At 50.6% G+C, this 12,327-nt stretch overlaps 1 protein-coding gene across 1 annotated transcript in view; it reads right to left on the bottom strand.

Annotated features, from left to right (window-relative positions):
• The window catches only part of SFRP1 (secreted frizzled related protein 1), a 42,336-nt gene extending 32,209 nt beyond the window's left edge, over positions 1-10,127 (bottom strand). The window contains exons 1-2 of the mRNA XM_066235412.1: positions 9,303-10,127; positions 3,255-3,332 (exon numbers count right to left, since the gene is read on the bottom strand). Coding sequence (XP_066091509.1) covers positions 3,255-3,332; positions 9,303-9,846 — 622 coding nt within the window. The 5' untranslated portion in view covers positions 9,847-10,127. The remainder of the gene's footprint in view (positions 1-3,254; positions 3,333-9,302) is intronic.
• Positions 10,128-12,327: the final 2,200 nt, after the last annotated feature.

The raw sequence follows: 12,327 nt of genomic DNA on the forward strand, positions 1-12,327 counted from the left end.
CTGGGGGAAAATGCGTTCTGAACTGGCGGGGTGCCGTGCAGGGCTGGAGAGACAGTGGCCAGGCAGACCCGGCGGAGTTAGAAATGCACTGCCCAAGGAGGAGGCCATAGGTTGGGTGTGCAGGGGTCCGAGGATGAGCTGACAGCAGGGCAGGTGTGCGTGCTAGCTCAGAATGAACGCACCCCTTCTCCCGGGAGATCAGTGAGCCCTCCAACAACCCGATGTCTTCCCAAAGGGTATGTCAGGACCACTTAAGGCAAAGTTTGATCCCTGAAGGAGGGAGTAAGATGTTATTTTTCTTTTCTGTTGTGTCAGCTTACATGCCGAATTTCTGTTTCCTGACTGAATCCTAATGCTGTAGCTGACTGCTTAATTTACTTGAAATGTACGAAGATGGTACATAAGTACCTCAACAAAGCCACCTTCTCCAGGGTGCTGGGGACAGAGCTAAGCTCAGCCCCTGCAGAGAGGGGGAACCCCCATTTATTGTCTTAGAAGAATATGACAAAAAAAAAAAAAAACCACGAACTTTCTCCTGCATTTAGATTAAAGAAGCATCAAACACCGTATCTGTGCTGGATTGATAAATGCTTTCATGGCAAAGTTCAACGGCTGGTTGTCTTCTCTTACGGGAAAGGCAGCAAGACAGAGAGTAAAAGAACTCCAGTTGGAAAAGTCAGATTCCTTATTTATGAAATAAGTGAACCTGATAGGATGACCTGTAGGGTCCAGGAAGAAGTCAAAAGTTCTATGAACCCAAAAAGAAAATAATCTCAGACCTAAAAGAACATAGTCCCAAACAGCTGGTCACTCAGATTCACCAAGACCTGGATGGTAACTAAAATAAGAGATGGCCCTCCCTCCTGTAAGCCATGAGCAGACGCTTGCTGACTCAGGAGGCACCTACTGTAGTGGGGAAAAGACATCCAGCCCCAGGTGAGTGACCTGAGCACCTAGACGGTGACCCTACATCATAAGGTCAACCTTCCCCATTCAAATTCTTTCCGAAGGCTTGCTTCTTCAGCTCAGGTCTAGGGAGTGTCTCCAGTTTAACCAGTGACCATAGGCTCCTGCTCCCAGAATGCTGGTGGGCAGCAGGGGGAGATTAGAGGAGACCTGAGGTCAAGTTCAGGTTGGCATGTTCCAGACAACAATCGGAATTAATAACCATGGGTTCTCTTCTTACAGCTCCTTGGCATTAACTTTGGCCTTGAGTTCCCACCAGCCTCTCTTCAGCCGGCAAGTTATAAAATGAATCCAGTTTCTAGGAAATCAAGGATTAGTGTTTGGTCAGGATTTTACTTTTTTTTTTTAATTAAATTTTAATTTACTCTAGGTAAGTATTTTTGGATATGATGTCTAGCACAGTCCTTTGCACTCAAGAAACACTGAATGAATAGATACATAAGTCAATGAATAACTAGACAGATGCACTGGGTTTGAGCTCCATGATAGGAATTCATCACCTGACAGGCACCTCCACACACTCAATTCCAGAGTTTTCCAGCACACTGCCCTCAGGAGCTGAGCCTGAGAGAAGGCATATGAGCATACACATCGGCTAATATATTACTTTTCAGAGTTTAATAGGTCGGGGGGGGGGGGGCGGCATTTCTAAAAGGATGGTGATTTACAATGTCTGAAGAGGAGCAATGAAATCAACAAGATTATCCTTAGTTATTCTTCCCAAGGATCCTTTGGAAACACAACCATACCTGAGCAGATTCTCCTGCCCCAGCCACGCAGTAAAAAAAGCTTCTCATTAGAATATCTGAGAATTTATGTCCTTGTCCTTCACATCCAAAGGCATCTTTGGGAAGAAATCTCAACCCTATTCGTGGAAGAAAGCTTGTTGCTGAGGCGGTGCGGGCTGTGTGCCCCAGGCTTTACGGCGGGAGGCCCGCCAGGCTCAGCCTGAGAAGCAAAGGTCACCAGGGTCAGGGTAACCAGAGCCCTCCACAACAATTTTATTTGAGTTCGTTTAAAATGACAACAAGGAAAAGTACGTGACAAACACAAGCAGCAAGATGCAGAGCAGACCAGATCCCCTCGGAGGTCCTGCTGGGCTCCCCCATGAACGAAGGAGGCAGGCAGAGGCTCCCAGAGCACAAACAGAGCCCACCAAACGCATCCGTTCTCAAGAAGCTGTCGGTGGCAAAGGGTCCGAACTCTCCAGCTCGTCTTCAGTCACGGTGGCAAATACCCCGAGAGCAAACCTGTCATGTGTACAACCTCCTTCAACTCATGTGCGCACGCACATATGTGTGCGGCTCATTCAGACGTGGCACTCTGCCAGCACACGGCCCTGCTGTGTACTTTATGAAGTTTAGTGAACGAAAACACAGAGTAGGTAGCTCTAAATGAACGTAAAGACTCGTATGACCTACCATTCTGCTTTTCCTGGTAAGAATTTTGTACAAAATCCAGCCTCAGGGATACATTCCCTGAGCAGGCTTGGCCAACCCATTCTCAGCATCCATATAAACAGAGGCAGGTATGATGGAGGTGACCCTTCAAAGCAGTTACCATTTACTTTCCCCAGAGGAGAGACTCTCGGGCTGTCTGGGGCATGGGTCTTCCATGGGGCAGACAACAAGGGACCATCCCTGAAAGGCCACATGACACTGGCTGCCCAGGCTACATCCAGCCTTTCTCCTGTGTTGATTAGAAACTCCCTTTTAACCGGAGTGATTTGGGAAAAGGGGAGAAAAATTCCAACACTGTGTGGATGTCTATTTTCTTTGCCAGGAAGGACCTGGTAGGGGCCCCTTGTCTGAATGCCTTTGGACTCTCACCTCCCCGAGAAGGCAACCCCACTGTCAGCCACTTCAGATCCTAGGCAGAGTGGTGCTGACATCTAGGGGTGGACAGAGAAAGAGCCAGTACAGAGAAGGCCGGCCCAAGCCGCCTGCTGTAATCCTGGTCACGTCCGAGGAGTGGTGCTTTCCTCTCGCTCCTGTCCACCTGTCCCCAGGACTACCAGCCTCACGCTTAGAGGAGGTCTTCAAAAAGCTGCCCAGTGACCTCCCACACAGAAAGAAAGACCAAAGCAAAGTTTAATAAAAATCGGCCAGTTCCCCATCCAGTCTTGTTTTCCATCTGCCTAAGAAAAGCAGCCATTCGGGAAGGTAGAGGTAGAGGATATAAAGCCCCCAGAAGATGCATCGACAGGAGGCTCTGTTCAGCAGGGACACAGACCAGGGGGAACTGGGCAGTGCCGAACCTCCCCAAGGCGCCTAGGGATGCTTTCTTACCAAACTCGCTCGCACAGAGATGTTCAATTATGGCTTCCGATTTCAACTCGTTGTCACACGGAGGACACACAGTGGTGCCTAGGGAGGGAAAGGAGAAAAAGGAGCTGTGAGTTATGGGGTTAGTAGAGGCTGCAGAGAGGAGACATCCCTGGGAAGAGATCAACCTGCTACCAGCATGAAAGTATTTAAAGGTCTTCCAGAATTTCTGAAGGGCACCCCAAGAAACAAAAAGTCCTTAAAGCCCAGAACTTAAAGCTATAAATAGACACATGGTTTCTTCAAAGTTTGGGGACTAGAGCTGTTGAATATAGCACAAGTATTTAGAGCAGGGGTCCCCAAACTTTTTACACAGGGGGCCAGTTCACTGTCCCTCAGATCGTTGGAGGGCCGGACTATAAAAAAAAACTAAGAACAATTCCCTATGCACACTGCACATATCTTATTTTAAAGTAAAAAAACAAAACGGGAACAAATACAATATTTAAAATAAAGAACAAGTAAATTTAAATCAACAAACTGACCAGTATTTCAATGGGAACTATGGGACTGCTTTTGGCTAATGAGATGGTCAATGGCCGGTTTCTTATTTGTCACTGCTAGCCGTAACAAGTGATATGACGTGCTTCTGGAGCTGTGACACATGTGTACAGCGTCACCGGAAGTAGTACTGTATGTAAGCGATGCCGCGCTTTGTGGTACATACAGTACACATACAGCATCCGCATCCTGTGCCCCTCTCACTGACCACCAATGAAAGAGGTGCCCCTTCCGGAAGTGCGGCGGGGGACGGATAAATGGCCTCAGGGGGCCGCATGCGGCCCGTGGGCCGTAGTTTGGGGACCCCTGATTTAGAGCAACAATATCTGGGGCTGGGTGGGGTCAAGTCTTATGAATCATGGCTTAATGAGGTACGGCGGGTCACTGGCAAAAGTGGACTTCTAAACCAAACACATCTATTCCAGTTGTTTGTTTCCTGTTCTTTCCCCTCTCCTTTAAATATCCCTCCTTTGATTGGTGCCCCTTCCCATTGCCAAACTCCTATAGAGACAGCAGATCAATCTGGCTCTCTGGGAGTCAAGGAAAAAAAAAAAACTCAGCCAGACTCACAAAGTCTAAGCCCAGTTCCTGAACACCCCTCTCCAAACGGCTACTGCTAGCAAGAGCTGCCAAATGGCAGTGAGGGCCACTGGTAGGCAGCTAAGCCCCAAGGGCAAGAGGCATCTGAGGCCAGGCCCAGAGGTCTCCTCCAAGCCAAAATGCTACTGATGCTGGACGGATCCCGGGGAGATAGTGTCTCTGTGGCAGGACAGGGAGAAAGTGGTACAGTAGCATCACCAGAAGGATGCAGTGTCTTATCACCAGCACCAGCACCACCATCATCATCGTCATCATCCCAACGCCACCTGCACCTCCACCTCTACCTCCATCATCATCACCATCACTGTCACCATCTCTCAAACAACCTGGAGTTTCATCTGTGATCTAGGAAGACATTAGCATGTTCTAAGGCCACTCCATCCTAGGCACAGCACTGGAGGAAGCCAAGCCAGGCCAGAGCTACAGGAAAGTCACCTCAAGAAAAAATGTTGCCTGACCTGTGGTGGCGCAGTAGATAAAGCATCAGCCTGGAACGCTGAGGTCGCTAATTCAAAACCCTGGGCTTGCCCTTACAAGAAGCAGCTGCAGAGCTGATACCTCCCACTCCTCCTGCCCCCACCCCCACCTTTCTCTCTCTCTCTCTCCTCTCTCTGAAATCAATAAATAAAATCTTCAAAAAAATTTAGTAAGATGGAAAAAGAAAAAGAAAGAAAGGATGGTGTAGTGAGCAGCCTCTGAGCAAATACAAGGCTCCTGGTCTTCCTCCTTCCCTTCCCTCTCCATAGCTTCGGGGACAGCATCTCCTCCTCGGTGAGATCCCTTGTGGCTCAGTGAGACAGGCAAAGCCTCCCAAGATGGAGAATACGCCGGGAGCTGCCCAGCCCTCCAAAGCCAGTGCTGCTCCCAGGACACAGCTGGTACAGAGCTGGCTACCAACTCCCACTTCCAAGTAAGGTCTCTACATGGCCCAGCAGAGACCACATACCTTAGACCTTGAAGACAGATTCCTCTCCCGTCTTGACTCTATACCCAGGGCCAAACATCGCCCAGATTCTCAGTGCAGCAAGAACTACAGCCATACTCCAAGCAAAAGACTGAGTGACTATCTTTTGGTCCAGATGTTAGAAATTTGCTTTTTACCCAAAAGCAAATTTGAGATTGGTAGTATTTCTAACAAAGGGAAAAACTTACCTGGAGTTTTACACATGGTTCTTGCTTCCATGGGGAGAAAAACAGAGAAAGGGGTCTCACAATAACGGGAAGGGCTGTGTTAGTTACAGTGGGAGAGTCAACCATGCTTTGGGGTTTTCCTTGCTTAGGTTGTTGTTGTTTTTTTTAAGTGGAAGCTATCACATTGCAAGGTTCTATGAATATAGAACCTTGACCCAACAAGTAGCAGGGCCAGGGCTATCCGAATATAAACGCCAGGTCTCCCATCTGCTCCGCACACTCACATCATCTCATCTACAAGCTCTGTCCCTGATCCTACTGGCGGCCAGCAAGGGCCCTGTTCCCCACAGAGGCACTTCCCTCAGTGCCAGCAGTTACCCTTGGCCTTCAGTGCCTCTCAGGGCAGCAGGAGCTCCTGGAGGTGAGCTCTGGGCGTCCTCAGCGTGGCTTTCCCCTGTGCTGCTTTCCTTACAGCCAACCGGAACAGCAGCGGCCGGCCCAGAGGAGGGAGGACTGTGTGATGCTATGTTCATCTGTGCCCCCTCCGATGGTCCCTTGGGCCCAAAGGCTGCCTCAGCAGGACAGATCCACCCAGTCAGCTCTCTGAGAGGTGGAACTAAAGCTAGCTCTGTTTTACAGCGTATTTAAAATAATCTTTAAAGCAAAGAACCAAAAACTAAAATGTTTTGTGTTTTATAAATATTTAATGGAGAGTAGCTTGACCTGTGGTGGAGCAGCGGATAAAGTGTCGACCTGGAACACTGAGGTTGCTGGTTCAAAACCCCAGGTTTGCCTGGTCAAGCACATATGGGAGTTGATGCTTCCTGCTCCTCCCCCCTTCTCTCTCTCTCTCTCTCTCTCTCTCTCTCTCTCTCTCTTTCTCCTCTCTCTAAAAATGAATAAATTTTTAAAAATCTAAAGGAGAGTAGAAGAGAAAGTCTAACACTGGAATCAGGATTAAGTGAATTTTTAAAAATCAATGCGCACACATGCACACAGCACATTCTTTACTCATTTAGTCCCCCCACCCCACCCCCACACACAGCAGGTCCTCCCTGGTCAGCTCCTGGATACATGAAGAAGGAACTCTGTGGAAGGCTCTTGGGCATGATAAGGGCACTGTGGCCTCTGCAATCTGTGACAGCCAGGCTGATTTAACATACAACATGCCTAAACAACAACAAAACTAAACTAGAAGTACATGCTTGTTCATACAACTTCAATCACTCAAACCTGGTAAGGAGAGAGAACAATGACTTACCAGGGGGCACAGGTCTAATGTAAGTGAAGCGTTAGAAATACTTTTCCTGGAAAAAGAATCACTGCTTCTCCCGTAACAGACGCTTGATGCAGCTTGGGCAATGGCCTTTTGTGGGGGAAAGTGTCTTCTGCCACATTTCTCATTATTGAGTTTATCTTTAATACCACACGGCCACAAAGGGCAGCCCAATACCCCACAACTGTGTGTGCCTATGTAAACAGAAACCAGCCAAATCATGCAGAGATCTGATGCTACTTTGAAAACTCATTTTAATTTTAAAGAGTAAAATAAAGAATAAAAGTATCACGTGTGCTTATTGTCATACAAAAGTACCAGTTCTTATTGGGGGGGCCCAGCCATAAGGTTTTAAGGACCCGTATTGCAGTCCATCTCAACCTGCCCCCCCACACACACACACACAGAGCCCTTCCACCTCCACACTCAGCTGACAGTCAGTGGCCATTCAGACCCAGAGGAAGTCATGTGGGTCTCCTTCCCACTGAGTGACTGCAGTCCTGGGGAGGAATGGATGCCTTTTCAAGGCAGTGCCTCTCACCAAAAATGCTGAGGGAGAACCAGTTCCCCAGTCCCTCTCCTGACTGGTCCTGCCCCAGCTTTTCTCTTCTCTGTTCAACAGCTGGTCTCGGGAGGGTGACCACCTGGGCACTCCTGGGGTGACGGAGAGAGGAGGAGGTTACAAAGGCCCAGACAGGAGGTAGCAGACCAGTGGCACAGCAGCCAAGGAGTACAAGGCTCAAGAAGACACCCTTGCCCTTTGGGGTTCAGCAGGGAGGGTTCTTTCCCCTTCAAAAGTAGTCACTGCACCCAGTCCCCTCATCTTCCTTTCAGAAGGTGTTTCCCCAAAGGTCTCCATATCCATCGACTAACTGTCCCAGAAAGACAAATGGACCCAGCCCAACCAGAGCTGGCTGCGGCCTCTCGGGAGAAGGCTGGGCTGGGTTGGACTGGGCTAATCCCGCAGCGGTGGTGGAGGAAGGGGAGAAGGAAAATCCTGTGGGCTGCAGGGGATGGCTCCACACGGAAGAACACAAAGTGCTTTGTTTGCTCTAGGTAATCGCTCAGCTCTGGCTCTCAATGGGCTGTGCTTCCCAAAGGTTAACCCTGTGCAGACACCTAGGAAGCGGACAGCAGAGGTGCACAGGCTTGGCCCCTGCAGGCAGGCTGCTGCTGCCTTGCCCACACTGCTGGGACACATACCACCCAATGTCAATGACATTAGACTGACCTTTTCCCTCCCTAGAATAAACAAGTGCACTCAAAGTTCAGGGTGCAACTTTTCCCATACCTACCCCACCCTCGCTCTGGGGGAACAAGCCCTTCAATGGACATCTCTTTTTAGCATCACATTAAGATGGGTGAATTCAGCAAGCAGCCAGTCAGCACCCAAAGCCCCCTCCTCAAAAAGCCTTCCAGATGTGCCTGCCCCCGTGCTAACTGTACCTGGATATGGCTCCCCTTCTCAGACTATCTCTACATCTTTGAGTCTCAACTCTGCTTTCAAAGAATTCAAGGTTGAATTCACTCCTATAAAAGTCAAGGCACCATGCTGAGGGTTTGTTTTTTTGTTTTGTGTTGTTTTGTTGTTTTTTGCTTGTTTTGTTTTCTTACCTCTTAGGGATTTCTTTCCCCCAACTCAAGAACTGCCCTTTAAGTGGGAGGGAGTTCTTCTAGGAACCTGAGGCTGTTTCCCTGATACAGTTAGGAAAGTCTTCAATTTGCAGAACCCCACTCCCCAAGGAGAGATGAACAATGAACTAATTACATTTTTATCTTTCTAATTACTTGAGGATTTGTGTAAATGAGAGAAGCAGGGGGTATGCAAGAATAAGAATAGAGAGACTTCCATCCCCCAATCCTCCCTAAGCAGTTACCTGAAAGGTGAAAGGGATAGAGAAACGCAAATCCCCAGTTTCTAAACTTGCTTTCTCAGACAGAGCCGCAGCTTGGGCTACTTAGCTGCATGGCCAGTTAAGAGTTGTTTGTTAATTTGTTTTAAATTCTCATGGAACCTATGAAAATACAACTGCATCCGCCTTTCTGAGGTTTCTACACTTTGGGCTTTGGTTTTTTTCCTCCTGGAGCATTCCAGAACACTTGGATGGGTACTCTGTTTCCTCCCAGGGGAGAAACGGGCTCTCCTTTTACTCAGAGTTTACGGCTTTGTTTCAGGTGTGGAAAAGCGAGACTGGACCCCAGGAAGAGCCGCTGTAGGGGCGGGACCGAGTTTGTGCAGGGTCGAGGTGCAGCCGCCGCTGCCCCGCAAGCCCCGGGGCCGTGCACCTGGGTGGGGAGAAGTGTTCAGCAACACCTCGGACGGACTAAAAGCTTTGAACACTCATTCTGCACAGCTTGAGGGCAATCTCTAGGGAGCACGTCCGAACTCCAGCGGGGAGCGGCAGCCGAGGGTCAGGGTAGTAGGGGCTTTCCCGCAGCCCCCGCTGCAACCCGGCGGGTCCCGGGGTCCCCAGCCGCTCGGGCGTCGGAGAGGGTGGCCTTACCTTGGGGTTTGGAGGCTTCAGTGGCATTGGGCGGGGTCATGGCGATGCAGACGTCCCCCTCGGGGAATTTGTCACACTTGAGCATCTCGGGCCAGTAGAAGCCGAAGAACTGCATGACCGGCTCGCACGAGTCGCGCACGGCCTCGCAGAGCCAGCGGCACGGGTAGATGGGCCGGTCCAGGCACACGGGCGCGAACAGCGAGCACAGGAAGACCTGGGTGCCGATGTGGCAGTTCTTGTTGAGCAGGGGCACCCAGCTGCTGGCCTGCTGCTTCACCTCGGCCATGGTCTCGTGCTCCAGCAGGTTGGGCAGCACCATCTTCTTGTAGCCCACGTTGTGGCACAGCCGCAGGTCCGCCGGGATGTCCACGCACTGCGGCGGCTTGGTGTAGAAGCGCCCGCTCTGGTACGAGCCGATGTCCGACTGGAAGCTCACGTAGTCGTACTCGCTGGCCGAGCCCGCGGCCAGCAGCCCGGCGGCCAGCGCCAGCAGCACCCCCCCGGCGGCCCCGCACCGGCCCCCTGCGCCGCGCCCGCTGCCCATGCTGGCTCCGCGCTCTCGCTCCCGCGACGTCGGGGCTGCCTCGGCCGCCTCTCCGCGCGCGTCCCGCTGCAAACTTCCAGGAGTCCCGGGGGACAAAAGGCGCCGTCCCCACCCCGGCCCGGGTCCGCGGCCGCGCGCTCCGGCCCGGTCCTCGGCGGGTGGCGGTCCTCGGCCTGCCGCGGGGAGGGGAGCGCGCGCGACCTGAGTGCTGCCCGGGCTCCCGGGCGCGCGGCACCTACTCCCGAGGCTGCAGGACGTGAGTGCCCGGTGCTCCTGTTGCAAAGCCCTCTGAGTCCCCCACGCAGCCAATCAGCTCCGGGCTGAGCGAGCCGCACTCATTTAGCACGTCAGTCACCGGCGCAATTAGCCAATCGCTTCACTGGCAACAGGGTTCGCTTTACTAGAACTCAACACAGGTCAACACCCCTTAAAAAACAATCAAAAAATAAAGAAATAAAAGATGAAGGAGGGGGAGAGAGAAAATAGGAAAATAAAAGGAAGAGGAAATAGAACGGTGGGGTGGATAAAAAGAATGTTTAACGCTGTAATTAACTTGCATCGGATCGCAGAGAAGCAAGGAATTTAACAGTACTTGCAAATCCATGAGATAATGAAGATTTTTTTTTTTTTACACTTTTTCCTCATTTCAAACAGCAGCCCACCAGACAAGCAGGTCACCTCCTCGGTTTTGTTCTCTGTAGCTGCAATACAAAGACAAGTCGTTTCCCGACAAACCCGGGCTCAGGAAGGCAGAAGCAACGGAGATCTGCTTTTAAATCCCCAGCCGGCCGGGCTCCGCTCCTGCAAAGACCAGCGGAACGTGTGTGGTGGGGGCTGTTTGCTGGTTTTTTAATGCAGCACTTTTCCAGGTGAGACAAGCCACGGTGGCCCTCCAACAACACTGGAGGCACTGAGTAAATGCCGCTCGGTGTGGCGGGAAATACTGCTTGCAAAGGTGTTAGCTTTGCGAAGACAGTTTTAAAAAAGAAAAGAAAGAAAGGAAAGGAGAAGAAAAAAAAACACTACTCAAGTCCCAGCCCGACAGCATGTCTGTGTGTGCACGCATATCCACATTGACATGTTTGTGGTGTAGAAAGCCAAAACATTAAAAACACATGTGCACTTATCAGCGTGGTGTGTGTAAATATCAAATCCATCACTCAGGCACACATGCTAGCTACATTCAGAGCTGGCCCAGGAACCTCAAGTCAAAACCGAGAGCTCCCATTAAGGCAGAAAGCAAGGGGAGACTATTAGCACAAACACAGCTGGGCCTTCTTGCCTAGCCCCCCAGAACAGAAGTCTCCCTGCCACCCTCTACCTCAGAGTTCCTGGGAATTCTCTGAATGTTTCAAATCTCTAGCTGTGACTACGACTGACACCGGGGACAGAGGACAACAGCAAGCAGTTCATGAAGTATGCTGGTTCTGTGCTGCGTGTGCCCTGAAGCGTGGGAGGAAGGAGGCAAAGGATGCTAAAAAGCCTGTATCTGAGCAGTGTGGTGCCCCCTCCCCCCGTGAGGCAAATGGGCCATAGACCTCACTGCTCAAGGCAGACACTGTAGGAGGCGCTGCCTTGCCAGCCGGCTTGTTAGTAAGGCTCCAGAGAAGCTTGCTTTGGACTCTGCAGACCAAATTTCTTGATGGACAGATTCCAAGTAAAGCTACTTGAGTTTGTGAAGAAGCGAGACTGTTTTCTTAAAGCACTCGTGCCCATACAGAGATTGTGACTCCACTGTGCACACAAAACACACCTGCAGATGGTCAAATTCTGTGTGTTTTCTAGGCTAACGAAAGGTGCACCAAAGCAAGAGGAGCAGATGGAGGGAAAGAGATAGAGAGAGATAAAGCAAGAGTTCAGATGGCAAAGGGTTAATCCCTAAACAATTGGTAGTGCTCAGCAGCGGAAAAGCTGGGGAAGACATTCCTCACAGAGAATAGACCGCAGGAGACCGGGCAACTGTGTATCAATTCAAGGGGCATTTAGAGAAAAATGTGTTTAGTAGGGGGTCCTTTTCTCTCCTACATCCATCCAGGCCCTCAGTCCCAAGCCAAATGTGTCTGTTTACTCACTCCTTGGAAAGAGCTGTGTTAGTAAATAACATCCTCTCACCACCGAATCCAGGCTTGGCTGACCTCTCGCTCATGTCTGCAGTTTCCCTAAGTGGTGGAAGAACCTGAGTCTGTCCGCCATTACAGTTCTGGAAATCCATCCAGGTGACTGCACCTCCACCAGTCCTGGAGTCTCAAGTAGGGAGTGAAGCTCATGAACCCATTCAAGGGAGGACCTCGCCTGTTTCTGGGTGATTCCCATTGACTCTGATCACCCACAATCCTCAACTCCCCACCCGACTCCAGATCGGCTTACTGCTTTGGAAAGAGGCCTCTTAGGCCATGCTGGGGACACACAACTGTCTCAAAGAGAGACGGAGTGTGGGTGTCAATAAGACCCCAGGTTCCTAAACCCAGTACATTTCTGGCT

Source organism: Saccopteryx bilineata, chromosome 6, assembly GCF_036850765.1.
Source record: "Saccopteryx bilineata isolate mSacBil1 chromosome 6, mSacBil1_pri_phased_curated, whole genome shotgun sequence".
Classification (NCBI taxonomy): domain Eukaryota; kingdom Metazoa; phylum Chordata; class Mammalia; order Chiroptera; family Emballonuridae; genus Saccopteryx; species Saccopteryx bilineata.